Consider the following 21,081-nt stretch of genomic DNA (forward strand, 5'->3'; position numbering starts at 1 on the left):
CAATGTCACTAACAACAACCATGAGATAATGGGATATGACAGAGCTGTGGTTCCCCCAACCTGGGGGCCCAGATCCCCCATGGTCCCAGACTAAATCTAAGGGGTTAAGAGTATGAGAAAGAAAATATATGTTTCTGTTACGCAAACACATGATTTGCTTTTTACTTGTGAAATACTGGACATTTTAAACAGTAACAATTCTTCAAATAGGAGGGGAAAGTATTTGTTTAACTCACCTCCACATTAAGACCATGACCTATGATGTGAGGTAACAAGGAGACACTGCTTCAACTTAAGGGGTCTCAAAGCAAAAAGGTCAGGAACCACTGATATAGAGTATAAGTGTTTCCATCTATAAAAGGAAGTGGGAGAAAAGCATGAACTCTTCATTAAATGTACATCATTAATTTCCACCTCTTAGTATTTGTAGTTAGTGGAGATATAAAGCCACTACTGGACTCCTCTCAGAAAAATGGGGAAAGTTAACATTTCATCTCTGGAGTTTGTCCTGAAAATTGTATATTGTTGTTGAAATATTGAGCAAATAATTGAGTTACAACGTTGTCTTTGAAGAATTTATTAATAAAAGAGAATAAACAGAGAAGTACTACAACACATATACAGCTGGCCCAGAGACCTGCTGCCTGGGGCAGCTTCGGGCATCCGGCCCCGAGCAAAGGGATGCACAATCATTTACACAGTCTAGGTTTCTCTGTTTTGGGGAACAGAGATCCTCACCTAAACCCTACATATGTGAACAGACTAATAAAGAGTATTATCAGAAGAAAAGGTTATATATAGATATATACAATAATAGCAATAAAAATAGTAATAATAAAAGCAACCATAAAAGATTAAATGTAAGAGGAAACAATTTTCTGCCATAACAGAGTTCAAATATGATTTGAGTTAATATCTGTGAAGATGGTGAGAGATTTTTAGGCAATTTGGGACCAATCCTTTCTCCAGCAGCAGAAAAAAAGGGGCGGAGGGAGTGATAATGTTAAGAAGGTTCCCATAAAGCCCTATTGTGCAGATATGAAGAGAGGGAAGGCTTCTCTCATCACTGGGGGGGGGGGGGGGGGGGGGGGGGGGGGGGGGGGGGGGGGGGGGGGGGGGGTCGTTGAGCATATACAGTCTATGGTTTTGAGAGATTCACACATGTGTTTGAGGCTCTGGCAACATCTTCACCTACTGTTCAAGATCTTTTGGCATATACTGTATTTGTGTCTCAATATTTTTTTTTTCTTCCTGTCTAGTGAAAACAATGTAATTTCAAATTAAGTGATTTTGAATTAGATTTTTTCTGATTAACTGAAGAATGAAGTGCTATATTCTTCTACCTATTAAACTAAAAAAAAAGAAATTAGTTAGTAAATGTATCGTCACAAAGCTGAAAACAGGGCTGTTGTTCTGAGCTCATGAAAAGTTACTTTTTAGAAATACATGGTACATAACAGTGACACTACACACGTGATGATCTTATAGAATATGATGCATTGCCATAGGTTAAACTGCCCAAAAGTTTATACTTGTACTGGAAGTGGATTATTGTCACAGTGTGGTATAAGTACTTTCACTTAAGTAAAGGATCTGAGTACTTCTTCTACCACTTACACATACATAAGCCAAAAATGTCCACTGCATGTTGTCCTCACTCCCATCTTCTGCAAAGAGCTGTGCATTCCTTCTCACAACAAATACTGGGGCACCAGGGATTTGACGTGTGTGTGTGTGTGTGTGTGTGTGAGTGAGAGAGAGAGAGAGAGAGAAAGACTGGAGAGAGATGGATAGTTCAATCACCCTACATGAGCATCAGCCAAAACTGGAACAATGTGTTCCCTGTTCGATTTCTCCCCTACCTGCCCCCCATGGTTTGTCTCAACGTGATCTGTTGTAACCAAAAGGGCAGAACAACAGACAAACGGGAGAGGGAGGATAAAAAAAAACAACCAGTCTGCTTTCAAGTTTTCAGATGCTTGTTTTAATGAGTTCTGAAATCCCCCAACAACAAAGACTTTAAGCACAGACAAAAGGAGGGGACAGTGTTTATTGCACAAGTTTCATACAGAACCACATAGCCTACACACACAGTCATGTATACATTGATTTGCTATAACATTAACACGTTCTCCTGGCTATTTGGCAGTAGGGAACACAAGCATTTGGTTTGGCCACAGAGAAAAATACAAAAACAAAATATGAACATTATTTCAGAAATAGATAAATATAATCCATCTGTAATACTTTAATAGTTATTACAGTATTAGATATAGATGATGACATAAATACAGATATAGATTATGACCGTTACGGCATCAGTGACAACACAAGGATGACAAGCAGTTCTTGTACTCATTTGTTATTATAAAAATAAAATGTGCCTGGACCACAGAGATCTCTTAAAGAGTTGCTTAAAGAGTTTAATAGGTTCATATTAGATTAGAACATTTCTCAAGTAGCATTTCGCAACAAACACCAACAGCAAAAGGCACATGAGTGAGAAGTAAAGACAAACCCTGAATGAAACATGGCACCGAAACAGAACTACACTGGATTTCAAGAGATTGTGACTCCCAGACTTTTTGGTGGGTGACCTCTTTATAATAAATGAAGCAGTGCCTACTTGCAACCCCTTATCACAGGGCACATTTTGTGTCTACAAATTGAGATTTCTTGAAACAATTAACATAAATGTGTTTAGCAGAAGATAATTTCTCTTCTTTCCGTCCCAATTAATTATTTCGTGGCCCGTCAGCTTTATCTTGTGACCTGTTGGAGGGGTCCTGGACCCCAGGTTGGGGATCATTCATCAGTTGGAGTGAACATATGTAGATGGGAGAATCACAGAGACTGAAACCTGCTCCTAATGTAAACACAAGACAAATAGCCATCCAGTGGTAGGAACCCGGTATAAGGGTATGGCCTGATGAACAGTAATACTTCCACTGAAGGGGAAAAAGAGGTCTGAGGTTACTTTGTCAGTGTCATTGGGTCATTTAGACTCACAGTGAAATACAGCAAGAAAACATCTGATTACAGGAAAGAACTTGACACAAGTGTCACAAGTAAACAGCAAATAGTCTCTCAACCATCTAGATATTCAACACATACATCTATAAAGTACAATATGAGTCATAATATTTGCTCAACATTACGCTACTTTTGCATGTTCTTATGCTGAACACACTTTCATAGAATAACAGGTTTTGCATTTGGCACAGAAATAAAATATCACACTTTACAGAGAAACTATAACGCTGAACTAAATAAGAATCTGCATTGTATAAAAAATAATTAGCATTTTATAAATGTAAAATAATTCTCATAAAGGCTTAGTTTTGGAAGTTACTGTAGTTTGTGTGAATGTAAACTGCAACCAGCTGCAGTCTGAGAGCTGTGAATAACTATAAACCAGATAACTTTATGCAAACATTTTGTGTATAAGCAGTCGTCAACATGTTTAAAGGAATCATGTTGTTAAAATATTCAGGTTTTGTTTCACATTTTGAAACAGACATATTTCTAGGATCAAGCATCTTTTTTTCACAATTATTTGGCTATCTTTATAATCACATTTTGTGAAATTGACCCTTGGTCTTGTCAGGTGTCTTGATGCTGAGCTGCATACACTCTAGTTGTCCAGATGTGGGCGACACTGAGCAACATTTCAGGCTTTGATTGTTCTCTGCAGCTCCTGTCTGAGCTCTTTAGCTTCCTGGGTAGCATATGACACTGATCTAAGTTCAGCTCTCTCCGTCTCATCTCGTCTGCAGCTGGTTTTATGATACTGAAGAGGTCTGTGAAACTCAGATCTGTGTCTGATGCTTGGGAAGCAGGATGCCTCTCTATACATCCAGCAGCTCAATCCGTCTTCCAGGCAGTATTCAGGACCTTCACAACCTCCTCATAGATAATGAAAACTATGGCCACATCCAGACACACACGGCCGAGCCGAGGAACTGTCCCTTTATAGAAACTACAGATAGACACAAAGATGGTGGGGTAAATATAAAATATCAGAAAGGCACATTTTATGTTTAATGGTTTATGTCTAACTTTAACATGTTGGAAATAAGGGTTCTCACTATAACATGTTATCCCCTGGATTTGTGTCCTTTGTAGATCCATAAATAACTCAAAAGTTAAAAAAAGTTAACTGAAAGTATTCTTAAAAATCATCAGTTTACAGATTAAAGTAGAATAAAAAACTTTAGGCCAAATCATTAGGTTTCTGGAGGTAGTATTTATATATTTTCCCCATGTACTAGTAACAACATACTGAGTTCAGTTGAGGCTTGCTGTGATAACAGGGGATAAAAAAAATAAAAGCCTGCTGTGAGACTAACAATTTAATCCAAAACTAAACTAAAACAAAGTAGAGGTGTACTCACGCTGCCAATCCCTCATTTCTCAGAATCTTTAAAGCACAGTCCAGTGTGCTTTTATATTTGTGGGCTTCCAGACCCTTTGGAAAGACCAGAAAGGCATTGTTATTTCTAATCAATGTCAGTAGGTGGCAACAACTTGACAAGTTTTACTAAAACATAGAAACACCTGCGCTTTACAACGGCCACCATATTATGTACCTGCATCCTTGTCTTGATGACATCTAGTGGGGTGTTTCCAAAGACACTGGCTGCTCCAGCTATGGCTCCAAAGGTTCCAGTCACCAAGGGATTAATAGCTTTATTGGGGTTATCGCCTAGTACAGGGACATAACAGAGGAGTCAATAACAGTAAAGCCTTTAATTTTAGTCGTGTTACTGAACAACTGAACAGGGTATCTAGCTGGTAAGACCTCAGACAACAGATATGTCCCAACTCCATATGAACACTATACAGACAAATACATACAGCCTTATGCACACTGACCTTTGTACCAGTTCTTGAGATAGGTCATCACAAAGAATCGAATAGCTTGGTTGGAGCCTTGTTTAAGAACTGTGGCAGTGAGACCCTGGTATGTCCCTTTTAATCCTGTTAAGGTATAATAAGTAGCCACATTTATTATGATCCTCTTACATTTAGTAAACAACATCATGACTGGATGCTACACTTTTTTAATTAAGAGGATGTTTTCAGCTGCATTACCCTGGCTGACCAGTAGATGTCAGGTGAATGACATGCATTGAAGCTGGTCTTTACCTTCTGCCTTGATGATGTGTCTTACTCCATGGAAAAAGCCCTTGTATTTGGGGTTGGCTGAAGTCTGGTCATGAATGAATTTAACCTTGGGAGATTAAAACAAAAAAGGAACAAGCTGATCATCACCCAAAATAGAAAATGTTGCTTTACTATTAAAGGGAAGGAAGCCACAAAATGGTGAAAACTGCACAAATGTTTAGTCGGGCCCTCTTTCAAGTAGACTTTCAAATGAGTTCACTAAATGCGCTATATCGAACTACTTTACTGAAAGTACAATTAGCTAAGAAGAGTGCTTCATATCACTGTGTTTTTGCAGCTAATGTCTTTTGTTTAGGTGGTTATGAATGTCCTGATTTGTTTTAGTAAAACACAAATGTGACAGATGTTATATGTAAGTAAGCAATGTGCTTATTTTGTGGATCAAATTTCATATATCTTCCTAGAGAATATGCTTATATACAAATATTACGCACCTTGTGTGCATGACACTGAAAAATCAAACAAATCAAATCAGAAACCTGACCACAGATCAGTCGGTAACATACTTTGACAGTTTCCATGGGACAGACCACCAAAACAGCCTCCATCACCCCGGCTCCAAGCCCACACAGCAGGCCTCTGGTGCTGTCCAGTCGACCGGACTCATCCTTCGCACGATTGCTGAGGAACTCGAACACCCCAAACCTGAGGAACAGAGTCAGCAGGGAATTAAGGGAGAAATTTGCACAGGACAGGAAGACTGCTGCAAGACTGATTAATGCAGTTTGAATCACCCAAGATCCTCTTCCAGTAAAAGGCTAAAGTAAAAAACAAATAGATGACAATACCGCAGTCAAAGATAATGAGATTCCTTGTATTAAGACATTACCACCACAACTATAGCTTAAGAACAAAGGCCACAGATAGAAAGATAATTATGGTGCTCCTCATCAGCAGAAATCAGATACTAGAGAAGGACGTTTCCACTCCGTTAATCACAGAGTACAAATAAAAGCAAGACAAACTACTGAAAGTGCTTAAAATTTTTACTTTATTGTCCTGCCAGCATCCTCATTAAAGATGCACCAATAAAACTGTAGTGTCTCAGTAACCAACGAGTGACCAGCAACAGCTGCAATAGAAGTGTGGTTTGTGTATCTCTGCCATCAGAAAATGTTGTGCCAGCGAGTCCTTTACAAGAAAGGTTATTTATAGATGGAATTGAATTGTGGTGACGGCAGGATGCTGCCCGGTACATTCAGAAAATGGGCGGGGGAGGACAGACACTTGGTCTTGATGAATGCTTTGTTTTCCTCTCAGTCTGCTTGAACCATTTACCCGCCGTCGTCATGGGTCTAACAGAATTCATCTCTTACACTAGACAATTGCGATTTTAGTTTTTTCCATCTGCCTTTCTATCACTGACGATTTTCCGCAGCTCATTAACCTTCCACATCTTTTTCTCTGTCTCACTCCTCACAAAGATTTAGTTTGAGTTCCACACAATTAACCGCCTCCCACTTTCAAGCGGGAACAAACACATAAAAATAAATCCATGTGTCTCTCTTTATGCACACCATTTGCTGACTACAAACAGGTTTTTAGCTTTGGAGAAAATAAAAAGTGTACTTCCCTACAGCTTGCTTCGACTGCACGGAGATGGCAGTGCACTTAATAACTAACCTTGTGAAACAAATGCTATTCATTAAAAGCTGCTGGAGAGAAAAATGCCATTGTCCGGCCTGTTCCTGTGCCAATTTACTCTCTAACCCCCCTATCCATTTAACAAGTAGACTAAACCTTACAGCTGGAATAAGACACATCAGGGTTTGGCCGACATCCACAGTCAGAGATGAGTCAGTGGGGACAGCAGAGTGCTGCCCAATCTTCATTAGTGGGACTTTCTACAAGGTCACTTCTGCTGATGAGAAGAGGAGTTGAAGAAGAAGAAGACAGAAGAGTCAACGGGAGAGGAAATACAAAAGAAAGAAAGAAAGAAAGCTGGGTAGACAAGGGAGTGGGATGTAAATATGGATGAGGGGCTAAGGTGAGGAAAAGGTCAAAGGCTCTCCTGTCTGTCCCTCTCTCACCTCCCTGACAACCCCTCAGTAGACTGTGTGGCGCATGATGGTGCACAGGCAATCAGTTAATGGGACTGAGGAATAAGAAGGGCAGTGAGGCAAAGGAGTGATAGGAAGGGGGAGGAAAAGAAAAGAATGGATTGAACAAATGATTAGCGGTGGTCAATGGAAAAGTGCCAAGCTATTCTCCATAAATCATTACATTTACACATTTAGCTAATCCCTTTACTCCAAAGCGACTTACAATTGCTATATATGTCAGAGGTCGCACACATCTGGAGCAACTAGAGGTTAAGTGTCTTGCTCAGGGACACATTGGTGGATGTGTCACAGTGGGGAATTGAACCCAGGTCTCTCGCACAAAAGGCATATGTCTTATCCACTGCTCCAACACTAATCAATCTAACTGTTCCCATTTCAACAGCTTTGTCTCTCCTCGGTGATGGTGATTAACAATATGGGACAACAGAAATAAACATATTTCTGCTACGTAAAATGTTGTTTGCCTGTGATCTTTGCTTGTTCTTGTAAATTACTGAATAGTTTCACCTCTAGTATTCAAATAAGACAAAGAAAAATAATCCACATTGTCTGAACAGCACATACCCAAAGACATATGAAAACTCTACAGACGTGTCATGAGCAGATATAGCTTCATTTTAAGGGGTCTCAAGCTAAAAAGGGCTAAAAAATGAACAGAATCAAAATGTCTATAACTCGCACACATTTTAAATATACATTGTGTTCTGAAGACAACAGCAGAAAGAGAACATGGCCTAAAACCTCTGTCCTCTCCATGCCATATTTCCTCAGAGAAAACTCACAGAAACAAAACCATTCAAACTCCCTCTGGAAAGGATGCTGAAGGCTGACTGACACACTTATGTGTACACACAAACACTGTACATAAACATACACACAAGCCTCCCTCTCTGTACTCCTATTGAGACCATGCCCTGAGTTTGAGTGGCATCTTTGCCTCGCCTGGCTGGGCCTGTCTCTCCATCGTACAGACAGGCTCTACCCTCCAGCATCTCACACACACACACACAGAGAGAGAGAGAAAGAGGAGGGAAGGAATGAAAGAATGAAACTGTGACAGTAAAAGCGTCTTAGTTTTGTGCAGCGTGTATGTGTACGTGTGTGCGCACATGCACTGTAATGTCTGGAGATAAATGTCACTGCTGTGAAAGAATAAGGTAATTATACTGAAGGCTAGTGTGGCATTTATGGCTTGCATTGTGGGTAATGGACTAGAATAATTGGAATGTGAGAGTTAGTGGTTTCAGGTAGAAGATCACGTCTCAACTAAAAGTGTTTTATCCATTTTATCCAGCCTTCGCTGCACACGCACTCTACCTTTTGTATTTACATAAGATTACATTTTTCTTAGAAAATTTAAAGTGACAAAAATTTAAAGCAACGAAATAGACTTTAAGAAATGACAATTTTACCACAATATATAGACAGTCTAATTGAGAAGTGAGCGTCAGCTCTGCTGTTAGTATTTATTTTAAAAGGTCAAACATCATGGATTGATGACAACTTTTACCTGTGCTAGAGTAAATGTATTAGTCTTCATATACTTAAATAAGTATATTTCAGAATTGTACTTACCTGACTGCAGATTTGGGTATGGATCCATACAGTAATGAGCTCAGTCCTCTGTACAGTCCTTTGACACCGTGACCCTGTACCGTCTGTTTCACACAGTCACCTGGAGGAAGACACAGACACACAGACGTATATTACAGAATTGACTGCACAGTCCTTTCACATTCAGTGAATTACAAAAACAATACTCACTTTGGACAATTTCTTCTGTAGAAATATGTTTTTGTGATTTGAGTAAACTAACCCTTTTGATAATAACTCAGCCACCATAGTAGCAACTAGGGCTTGACCTGAATATTCGACTATTCCTTCATTGGGTAGGGACTCAATTCTCAATTTTGTCATTCGAATATTCAGGGAGTTGACATGAACCTGAACATCACACCACAGTTCACCTCAAAGAGAAGACAAAATGCCGCAGTCTTCAGCTGTGTGGGAGCCCTTTCAGTTCAGTGAGGACAAGACAAAGGCAGTGTGCCAAGTATGCAATTTAAAACTGGCATTAATTTATTTATTTGCCCTGTGTCATTCAGAATTGAATGACCCTTAAAGAAAAAACATGTAAACCAGAACAATTTGTCTTTCACTTTTGGTTCATCAACATCACAAAAGGGAGAATACTGATTTCCCGAAACTTGGTGTTTTTCTTAACTTACTCTTGGAGACATCAGTCCAGTAATCCGTGTTCTGCTATCCAGCCAAATGCACAACTGAGCTGAAAAAGCAACAGCTGTCTTGAGCGCTCATTAGCATGGTCTGCGTTCCTCAGAGCTCTAGCCAACATTAACACATCCTGGGTGTGTGTGTGTGTACGCTGGTATGCGTGGATGGGGAGTGTGCATGTGTGCAGTGGTCTGTTCTAAGTCATAAAAACAAGCACAGTGACAGCCTGCCAGATTTCCTAATGTACCTGGGGATGATGGGTAATTAGATAATGAGCTCCTGAGAGAGGCAGAGAGATAGAATGACGAACAGAATATAGAGACAGACAGAGGAATACATGTATGTATTTTGTCTTCAATTGTCTTGTTGTTTTATTGTGATTTTATTGTGTCTATTCATGTTTTTAATGCCGTCTCACTGAAAAAAAAAAAAATCTGAACTGAACTTCTTTCAGCAAAAACAGAGCTTTCTGGTTTCTCCTCGACTTATGCCGATTTTTGTTCAGAGAACACTACTACAAGTTAGATTTTATTAAATTTAAAGAAGAACAATCAACTGAAAAGGATATTGTTTTATATGATTGCTGGGTGTTTGAACTGGCAAATATTTGATATTAAATTAGGTTAAGGTTTTTCTCACACACATGATACTCACCTATTCCTCTGTATTTGGGTGGATTGGCCTTCTCATCCAGTTGCAGCTGAGTCTTGACATACTCGGTGGGGAAGGTGATGCAGATCTCTATGCCCCCTGCAATTCCACCTGAAAAACACAAGCAAAGGCATAAATTAACCTGGAACTGATCAAAAAGTGAGTCCTGTGGAAGGAAAATTAAACATTTTCTTTCTGGTCAGGCAGCTTTGTTAACATTCTGCATACCATGTCTGCCTTGCTGCAGCCTAACCAAGCCTGATTCAGTGCCCAGTCGCCCTTATGAAGTGCAAGGAGGTGCCATTACATCATGGATCATTACAATGACTCCACAAATGGCTTTCTCTCCATAAACATTAAAAGCACTTCTGCCAAGGAAGGAAGAGTAACAAGCCGCACAAAGATAAATCAACTGTTTCTGCTATGGTTAAACTACGCAGTGACTGTGCTGTATGAGAGGAATGAACAGAAATTCAACACAAGAGGAAGTTGAATTTAGCTGCCTCTCAAATATTCTGTACCATATCTTTAGTGTATGATTGCAGAGAAGAAAATAAACAGAAAGAAAGAAATTAAATGAACAAATGAACATGTGAGTGACTACTAGAGGGTTTAGCCTGAAACTCGCCACAGTTGATGAGTTCAGTAGATGAGGACAAGTGTCCAAAAGCGAGGCTAATGCACAACACGGATGAGTCACGAGGGAAGGAGGGGAGGATGGAGAGAGGGCTGACATTAATTAAATTATCCGCTCAGCCTGCAGGGAGGGGATCCATTACCCAGGCCAAGACCCTCCATTAAGTCAATGACACAGACACGCACACAGTCACACTGTGCAAGGGAGAAACACACACATCACAGAGTTACACAGAACCATGCCCCCACCCCAAATAAAATAAAATAAATTCACAAACTAAAAAACTTCATCCGGTTAATTATGAGAAGCATTTTACTGTACAGTATTTGTGCCAAGTTAGGAAACAGAGGCCACAATAAACCAACGAATGGGAAGCAAAACACGTAAATGTCTGTCTTTCGCATGAAATGTCAAAATGTGGTTTAAACAGGAAGTGGTTGTGTTTGTCTCTGTTTCTGGGAATTACCAGTTGTGATCAGATGTTAATATGTAAGATTTACTGAAAAAAAACTTTTACCTTGGATGCTCAGAAGCCTATCTTCACAACCTAGAATGTTAAACTGTCCATCTTAAATATATTTTAAGTATTATTATAGTATCCTTCAAATTGTTCACATTTTTGTATGTAGAAAAATTAGACAATCCAGTTGAAGATTGGTGCAGTCTATGTTTGCTCTTTGTTCCCACTCTCTCAGTGTTTGATCTGTGGGGTGTTTACTGTGTCCAAAGTCAGAAATGTTCAAATCCCACACTTTAAGAGCTTTAACCAAGGGATTTATTAGATTGAGTCCTAAAGTCTTATTTTCTTAACACAAGAATGAGATTATTCCACCTGATTCCATTATAAGTCTTGAAGGTTGAATCTCCGCTAACCCTAACTCTGTTCTTTCACTTATAAACATGCTTACTTGTCATTTAGCTTTGCAGTTTGGCACGCCTCACATGTCACTGCTGCCAACACGACCTTTATCACTGTGTCACCTACAAGCAGAGCCTCCACTAAAGATAAAAACATATATTTAACCCTGGAAATACATTTTAGGACTATGAGTAGTTGACATTGCAAAGCAAACTAAATACCCAAAAAAGCCTCTGAATCATCTCTTTATCTACATCTCCTTTTATTTGAGTGGGACTGATTTAATAAAGTATATCAATAAGGGAAAATAGCTTTTACTTAAGGCTGCACAATTATCTAATGTACCCATTTATCTCTCCATATAATTATATTGGGAACACATTTTGACATGTAAATCAATGATATGTTAAAATTTACACCAAAATGTGTCACAGCATAATTTTTTAAATACCTGAGAATGTATTTTTCTGGACAACTGTAGTATTGTATTTTATTTTGGTCAGCCAAAACATTATACAGCAATTTATTTTATTCAATATGATGAACATGATTTTGTAGCTTATGAGTCGAGTATTTCAGTCAATATCAGCACGTCATTGAGATAAAGCTGTAATGACTGACACAATTAAGTGTTTATCATTGTCATTGATTCACCTGATCAGCACATTTCATAAAAACTGTGAGCATGACTAAGCTGAATCATGACATTCATGTGATCTCTCTCTCACACACACACACACACACACACAGAAACTTTAATCACCAGGCCAGTGAGCTGTAATTCTTCTAATCCTGGTGGAGTGGTAAGTAAATGTTAGCCAGCTGAGACAGAAATCGCATGAGCTTTACCATGCTCCATTCCAGCCGTCCTGACTTGGGCTCAGTGGGTCAGTGTGTCTTGGGAAAGAAGAAACCGTAAAGCTCATTCATCGGTTTTCTGCCAAGACAGCACTGCATGAGAAAACCAACCAGCAACGACCCAGCAACAACCCAGCAACAGATACATGCAACAGCACACATGATCAATCCTCATCAGACACACAGTGCCTATGGAGGAGAAGTCATTTTAGTAGACTAGTTCCAGACCATTTCGCAGCCTACATCCAAAACACACACACTTATAGGTGACACCCTTAATGACTCCTGTGTAGCTGCCAAACATGGATTACATGAGCAAAATGGCCATTAATCTTGATCTTCACAGGCTCGCTCTCCTCTCCTGTTGTTAATTTTTCTCTCAGCGGCACCTTGCTTCCTCTCTCCTCATGCCCAGGCTGCTCATCTCCACAGTGTCATAAAATCAATGCATCCACATAGATCTCTGACACTTACTATAACGCAAAAAGAAATGGAAATGGAGTGATATTCAGAAACCAGAGGTGGTGAAAAACAGGTAGTACCTGATACAAATCTGCTTCTATGACTCTTAGAGAATTGAAACTTAAAAGCCACGCAGCCATTTAAATAAATTAAACATGGACTTCATATACTGATAAACTGAAACACCTTGCTCGGACAAGGTCAATTATTAATTTAATCAACACCATTCAGACTTCACAGCTTGGCCCCAGCTCATATTTCTGCCAAACGACTTATACAGTGGCCAAAGGCATGTTGACCTGCAATAATCACACCTATATGCGAATTTTGAACAGATCATTCCAGAACCAAAGGCACTGAAATGCTGCTATACCAGCCTCTCTCTTCTGGAAAGGCTTTCCACAGATGTTGAACCTGGATTTATTCCCATTCAGACATAAGAATGTTAGTGAAGTCAGCCACTGATGCTGGGTGATAAGGCCTGGCTCACAGTCAGCAAATTCATCGCAAAGCTGTTTGATGGTGCTGAGGTTTGGGATCCAATCAATACTTCCATACCAAACTTGGAAAATCATTGCGTTCATGGACCTGGCTTTGTGCACGGGGGCATTGTTACGGTCACACATAACCTGCTGGTGGCGCTAGATGAAAGCTGGCGATCACCAAAGTTATTAGGATTTATCCTTTGGGCACTATGGATATTTTTTATCAATTTTCTTGGCAATCCATCCAATAATTGTCGAGAAATTTCCCACAAAAAAAGGCTTCTACTGGTGGCACTAGTGGAAAAGTCAATGATCACCAAAGTGAGCAGGACCATCCTCTGGGGACCATGAATGCCTGTAGGTTTCACTGCAATCATCTTCAAATAGCTTCTCAACTGTCAAATCTTCACAAATGAGAAGCTGAAAGTATAGTGTAAACATTACTTAAACAATGAATCCATTACCAAAGTAGTTGTTGATTGATGTGATCAGTTAATCAAGTAAACATTTCAGCTCTGCATACTTTTTAAAACACATTCTGTATGTGTGCTCATTCATAGAAATATTCATGAATGCAAGATGCAAACACAAATTCAGAGACACTTTTTTTGCAGTACAGAGAGGAAGCCAGGTGAGCAGGCAGGCAGGCAGCCAGCTGTCAGGGAAGAAGTCTCTGAAATCCTGTACTGCCTGCTTCTGTGACTCTAATGAGCCTCTGAAACATCTGGAGCACTAAGAAACTTCCTTTAACTTAGGAAGTAGTGACAGTCTGTCGTGGTCTTTGAGTGTGGCAGGTTCTAAACATATTAGAAGCCCCAATTTTTACTTCAAAATAAAAAATTTTTATCCTGCTGCCTTGTTGAGTGGCTGTGGATGTTTTGTTACAGCACTGATGCAGTGAAACCTAAAGCTAAGAGTCATCCGGCGTTCAATTCAGACAGTAAAACTCACCCAAGTCAACAATGTGTATCTACATGTGTTTGTACTTGCGTGTATGTGAATCTGCCAGCAAATTAATAAGCAGTTTTGCAGCAGAATCTATCTATTATTCACCAGATGTTCTTTATTTGGATTATTAGATTTTTAGGTCTGAGGAAAAAGATGCTATCATGTCCGTATCTCCAGTCCAAACAGAACATAGCCAGAGGACTGATGTACTTCAAACATGAGGTGTCCTATTAATAGAACCATAATATTTCTGTTTATGTTCAAGCAAAACATGAAAAGAATTATTCATCTGACGTCTGGCCTTTTAGGCTTCCGCTGTCCTGAACAACACTCCCTAATGCTACGCTGATGCTTAATTACAGGAGGGATGTTGATTAATTTTACATGGCAAGTTTTTTAACTACTTCCAACCCTGCAGCATGCAGATTGTACACTGCTTTACATTACAACTACGCACACATGTACAGCTGTGCAGGGCTGCCAGGCTCTTTAAAGTTGATTGACAAAGCGAGTGGGCTTTACATTACTTACATAATTTTTGATTACCTACCTTAATTGACGACCCATCAGCCATTGGTTAACGTTACTACTACAGCATCAAAGTCAACTTGCAAAGGTTTGAAATGAGCTTGTAATCCTCAGAGTGTTTATTCAGTCTGCTTTCTGATTGTGCTCAAGTTACACTATAACATGCTCATGCAGTTATCAGCATTTGAAAAGTCTTCTTTGTTTGGTGCATTCAAGGAAGCTCTGACATCTAAGATTCAAGCATTAAATGCCATCAAGGATTTTTGTGTAAACTATACTGTCAAAGTTTCAAACACCCTAAACAAATATTAGATAAACACAGAAGTGGCTAGAATCAATATTTTTATATCAATAGTGCATCACATAACTATATGTATGTGAAAGGGGTCACTCATAGAAGACAGATAAAAGTTAGCGACTAGTTGTGAACATAGTGGAACATTTAGCAGCAACAGAGACAGATGTTTCCCTCAGAACTACACAGCCCCATCGCTCATTGTAACAAGCCAATTAATTGAGGCCTTATTGTTGAGCAACCATCTGTCTGAGACGTCAAAGTGTTTATGAGCCCAACAAGGTAATTACTTGGAAATGAATTACCCTGCTTTGATCATTTAACTGACAAAAATTTACAGCAACTAGATGTTAACTATGATCAATATACTCAAACAAGTTTTAAGTCTCTGCAAGTTAATTAACATTAGAGAAACTAATTAAAACCAGTGGCTGAAATCAATCTAAAAACTTTAAATGTTCAAGAAAATAGTGAACAAAATGCTCAGTATGTGCGATTTGTAATTACTGTAATGGATCTCCTAGACATTTCCAAATGCAATTGGAAAAATAGACTGAAAATGTAATATTTAGCTGAGATATAAGCCTACTGTATTTTAATTGGCAGCACTAATTTCTACGCTGCTACATGTTGTGTCCATGGCTGCATTATACCAACATCTAGCATCTAGCTGACAGGCTGTTACAGGGGGGCTGGTTGGGGGGTGGACAGAGGAACGAACTGTGATTTATTATCTTGCCTCCCGGTAGTTTGGGTCTGCGAGCCAGAACAGCAGAGGGGAGGTGACTGCGTGCGTCACCTGTGACGTGAGGAAACGGGGAGTAAGCGCACAGTTTGACGAGCCCTTTGAGCCTGAGAGGAGACAACCACTCAGAAAACCTAACTGGCTGCCCTGAGGCTGAAGAGAGGAAGAGAGACGGAGGAGAGGCAAAGAAGGAAAGGAGAGCAGGAAAAGTGACAGAAAAACTACGTGTGTCTCAGTGGAAAGTCCAATCTATCATGGAATCAAGATTGAATTTTGTGGTGTTAAATCCGCCGCTCTGCTTTTCAGACTCTGCTCAGAAGGCTCATACATGAAAGCCACAAAAAATGTATGAATGCACAGCAGCCAGCAAAACAGGAGCAGAGACCCATTTAGACTGCTCTCTCTGCTTCAGGCCTTTTACAGATAAAACTCTGCCTCTTTCCGTGTCTTAACTTCAGTCATGTGCACCCTTCCTCCCCAACCACTGTCTATGTGAGCTCTCTAATCCATTAAGCTTTGACCTTCTACTTCTTGCTTTGTCTACTTAGAGCCTTCGGGCATGTACATGAGGCTCGCTCTCTCCACACAGACATACTGCTAACCATAACAGATAAATCTAAAACAGCATTAGCATGTCACACTGGGGGAGGTGTCAATTGGATTTATGAACTGCCATAGCTGAGTGAGAAGAATTTGTATCCTGATGCTGTAAAGTATCAGTTATGGTTTGTGATGGACGATATCTCAGGTCAGACTCAAAGTGACAGTTTATCTACCGCTGAGTCATCCCAGTGATGCTCTGAACATGTACTTTCATCAAACTACACATGCTGGCACACACTTTCATTTCCAAATCCTTTGAATCAATCAATTGAATTGATCAATTGTTTCTTGACAGTGAGGCCGGGAGGAGTCGGGGGGGGGCAGAGTTGAGACAGAGAGAGTGCTGCTGTTGCAAAACAGGACAGACAAGCTTGAGATGAGCTAAACGACACAGCTAGGGGAAGAGGGAGTAACACTGGGCCATATCCAGTCACTCAGGCTGCACAGGGCTGATGGGGGATGGGGAAGGTCTCACCACGGCAACATTTCCATTTCTCAGTGGCTGACAGGACGACGCGAGTCTAGAGGAGATTTTTCCTCCTCTTCTCACTCCTCTTACCACAAAATCATTAACTCTCCACTTGTTTTTAAATGTCATAATGCTATTTGAATCGTTTTGATATACCATTTTGTTAGTCGTGGTAGTAAATATCAGTTCTTAGTGGATAACAAGCTCCAAAGTACAGGAAAAGTACCTTAACATAAATGGTATATGTTGCTTGCTATGTTGGCAGTGTAAATGTATCCATCCATCATCAACCGCTTATCCTGCGTACAGGGTCGCAGGGGTACACCCTGGACAGGTCGCCAGTCCATCGCAGGGCCACACATAGACGAACAACCACTCACGCTCACACCTAAGGACAATTTAGGGTAACCAATCAACCTAGCCTGCATGTTTTTGGACAGTGGGAGGAAGCCGGAGCACCCGGAGAGAACCCACGCAGACACGGGGAGAACATGCGAACTCCACACAGAGAGGCCGGGGTTTGGTCCCACAACCTTCTTGCTGTGAGGCGACAGTGCTAACCACAGCACCACCGTGCTGCCCGTGTAAGTGTATAAAATTCCCTTTTTTCCATCATTTAGAGCAGCTGACACCATCAATACAATACATGTAAACACTAAGACGAATAAACTTAGCGTGTATACAAACAGTTTAGAGCTGAAAAAATGTATTTATAATGAATTCATCATTTCAGTCATTTTTCAAGCAAAAATACCAAAGATTTGCTGGTTTCAGCTTCTCAAATGTGACAATTTAATGCTTTTCATTATAAATATGATAGTAAACTAAATATTTTTGGAGTTTTTAAACTGTTGGCCAGGTAAAACAATCAATTTGAAGATGTTACCTTGGGCAGTGGAAGGTTACCATGAGCATTTTCACTGCTTTCTGACATTTTCCAGCGATAATAATTCATCAATTGATCAAATTTTAACTTTTAATCCTCAATCAAAAGGAATTCATTAAAAAAAAAAAAAAAAGGTTAAATATTCAGCATGTAACCGTTGCCAGAGAACAAGGCTTAAATCTACTGAGTGCTGCCAAATACCAGCATGTAGCCTTAATACAGGAGCAGCTCTGAGAGGCTCTTCATCAACTGGAGCTGCAGCTCCCTGATCAGCAACCCGAGGGGGTCGAGGGGTTCAGGGTTGTGTGTGTGTGTGTGTGTGTGTGTGTGTGTGTGTGTGTGTGTGTGTGTGTGTGTGTGTGTGTGTGTGTGTGTGTGTGTGTGTGTGTGTGTGTGGTGGGGGCTGGAGTTTCTGAACCTCTGTGGGAATAAACCGATCACAGAAATGGCTAAAACAAGCCTGACTGAAGAAGTGCTGAACCTATAAGTCAATTTATTGATATATATTAAAATGTTCAAGATTGATTAACAATTTTAATCATTTGTCAAGGAAAAATATAAAACCTATGCTGGTCACAGCTTCAGTGCAATTCCTTCCATTGCGGGAATAAATTTAGCACCTGCCACCTGTCAGCTGCCACCATGGCAGAGAGGTTTGTCGTATATTAATAAATGTTTTTTTAAAAGCAATTCTTAAATTAAGAATAATATTCAGGTATTAAGGTCATGTGATATATTCCATATTCCTAATGTCAGGTACCACTGACACAGTGTTTACAATTCTATAGTGTTCTACATAGATTTACCGCAGGTGAGTTAAAAATCTTAATTTCAGACCTTTCTTTCCTCCGTTTCTGATCAATATATAATAAATAATTTTGTAGGTTTTTGGTTGCTAATCAAACTAAAAACAATTTATACGTTTGACATTTCATGGACTACATGGTTAATCCATTATTCCAAATCTAATCAATAGATCAACAGTTAAAAAAAAAACAGCAGAGAATAAAGTACTGGGATGACAAATGATAAATATTTTCTTGTAGCTTCAGTCACAGTATAAAAGACCAAAACTGACAGATCATCATTTAAATCTGAGAACCACAAGGTCCATTTAGAAGCTGTTCAGGGAGTTTTCAATCTTATCACATGATCTTCATCAGGAGATGGATTCCCGCCTAGTTCTGGACAAGTGCTCAGAAAAACCTTCTTGACCAACATGACCACTGAGCAAAAACAATCTGCTAAAGATCAGGAGATATGATCAACCAGTAAAAGGTGTATCTTGTGTTGCATTCTCTCAGTCATCTGATTTACTTCTGATCACCACATACCTGAGACATGTTTTGAATGGCTCAAGTGTATTGAGTGTCCTCTACACTGCTGCATGCAGCAGTCTGCTGGAACAGCATTATGTAAAGTGCACTAGAGGTGATCTGTAGATTAGAAGGATAAAATCACATCAGTGCACCAGGTAAGATGTGACTGGACAGGACAAGACAGGAAGAAAATTGCGGTCTTCTTCGGCACTGAGCTCTCCAGACAATTTCTCTTTTACAACTGGGGTCAGCACGGTTTGACTGCAAGTGGCAAAAGTCGGTGGAAAATGTAGTGACTCGTTCGTTGTCTATCTTAACATATTGCAGCTCACACACACTCTTTGAAGCTCAACTAACTTCAACCTTTTAACTCCCAAAGCATAAAGTGAAACGTCATTCAGCAGAGAAACGCCTCGTTTGTTATCGCTGCAACAAAATGCCCCCAAGATAAATTATTGTATGGCGTGGGAATCCTTTTTGCAGTCTACTTGGTAACATGCGTTATTTTTAGTTACTCATTTTACTTTTTTGACTACAGGCAGTTTTCCTTAACTTGTGTCGTTTTAACGATTTGCTGTTTAGTATTTATTTTAGTGTTACCGCACCAGAAACAAACTTACAGAGTGAACCTGACATGTCGCCGAATAATCAAATATTGTTTAACTGTGACTTCATTGTAACTCGGATAACCAGCAACATTTTATATTCTACTACAACAAATTATAATAAACTTACCTGCCAGAATCGCCTTTCCCGGGTGAGTTAATTTCGCTTTCCCCGCTGGCGCCGCTGCCGCCAGACATCGCGGTCTGGGAATAGGGCTGATAAATGTGCCTTTATCCTGCATAATGACCAGAAAATACACAGTAAAATCTACAAGAGCTTGTAGTCTGATGATATTTACTTCCAAGTATGTAGCTTGCAAATTCTGCTCAAATAGGAGTGGAGCGCGCAACACATGGACGACTGCTGTGCGCTCTCCTGGAGGCGGGTGATCCCGGACGCGTTGAGAGACTCCAGCCGGTCTCTCTGTTGACAGTGGCCGGATACTGGGACTGTCAAGGAAGTTGGAGTGTTCAATGTCGGATATCTGTTATTTGTAACCACGGTAACGCTGTGTCACGACAGTAGTGCGTAAGAGAGCAAAGCAGACCGGAAGTAAGCAGGGGCGGACAAAGTGTTGTGTCCGTATCCTGCGGCCGCGTGGAACTTGGCAATTTATCCGTACAGCGAGTGAACTTAAACCACCACCGAACCTGTAGGTGGACAGGTGTCAGTGGTGACACTTAGTGCTTAAATGAGCTCAGGGTGAGAGGAGTCCGGCCAGCCACCCTTGTTCCACATCAAAAGGGCGGGGCGCAGCCTCTGTGTCTTTGCATGAATGCAGCTCAGCGAGGATAAATAAAGTCGGGTTCCCCTTTACGCGTCCCCCCAGCAGCGGCGGCGGCGGGAATAGGTCCAAACAGCCCAACCGCACCCTCTCCAAACAAAGAGGCTGCAGCGCCCACAGTCAGAAACCATCAATCAGGTTCGTAGGAGCTTGGTTACCAAAATGTCAGTCTGGGTCCTGCAAGGGGTGGAACTAAGGAAAAAGCCCTGGTATGTCCACAGCTGAAAACCCCCGCTCCATCAACAATAGAGGCGGAGCCCTTCAGAGAGCTTGTAAATCCTTCTCCTGATGTGATTGACTTTTTAAATAATGCACTAACACCACTGTGTGTAAACTTTATTCCTCTTTCTGTATGCATGACGTGTGCAGCTCAGGTTTTCTTTATCCTGCCTTGACAAATCCAAAGTTGGCACCACGGTGGGGAAGAGCTCAGTGTATCATACAGGGACTGCCTGACAGCA

At 40.4% G+C, this 21,081-nt stretch overlaps 1 protein-coding gene across 1 annotated transcript; it reads right to left on the reverse strand.

The window, feature by feature from the left end:
• Positions 1 to 1,961: 1,961 nt before the first annotated feature.
• Positions 1,962 to 20,899, reverse strand: si:dkey-178e17.1 (tricarboxylate transport protein B, mitochondrial). The gene is made up of 9 exons (XM_046034008.1): positions 19,966 to 20,899; positions 10,140 to 10,247; positions 8,826 to 8,925; positions 5,694 to 5,832; positions 5,149 to 5,233; positions 4,876 to 4,980; positions 4,590 to 4,705; positions 4,395 to 4,468; positions 1,962 to 3,979 (listed from the first exon to the last, which is right to left on the reverse strand). Exons 1-9 carry the CDS (start codon positions 20,075 to 20,077, stop codon positions 3,865 to 3,867), a joined length of 954 nt encoding a protein of 317 aa, XP_045889964.1. The 5' UTR covers positions 20,078 to 20,899; the 3' UTR covers positions 1,962 to 3,864.
• Positions 20,900 to 21,081: the final 182 nt, after the last annotated feature.

Source organism: Micropterus dolomieu, linkage group LG21 (genome assembly GCF_021292245.1).
Source record: "Micropterus dolomieu isolate WLL.071019.BEF.003 ecotype Adirondacks linkage group LG21, ASM2129224v1, whole genome shotgun sequence".
Lineage (NCBI taxonomy): Eukaryota > Metazoa > Chordata > Actinopteri > Centrarchiformes > Centrarchidae > Micropterus > Micropterus dolomieu.

Excerpts from the sequence above, each read along its gene's own strand:
- si:dkey-178e17.1 (XM_046034008.1), bottom strand. The coding sequence starts at position 20,077 with ATGCAGGATAAAGGCACATTTATCAGCCCTATTCCCAGACCGCGATGT. Across the intron at positions 8,926-10,139 it reads ACCCAAATACAGAGGAATAG|GTGACTGTGTGAAACAGACG; the intron begins GTGAGTATCATG and ends GTCTTCCTCCAG. Across the intron at positions 4,469-4,589 it reads TCATCAAGACAAGGATGCAG|GGTCTGGAAGCCCACAAATA; the intron begins GTACATAATATG and ends GTCTTTCCAAAG.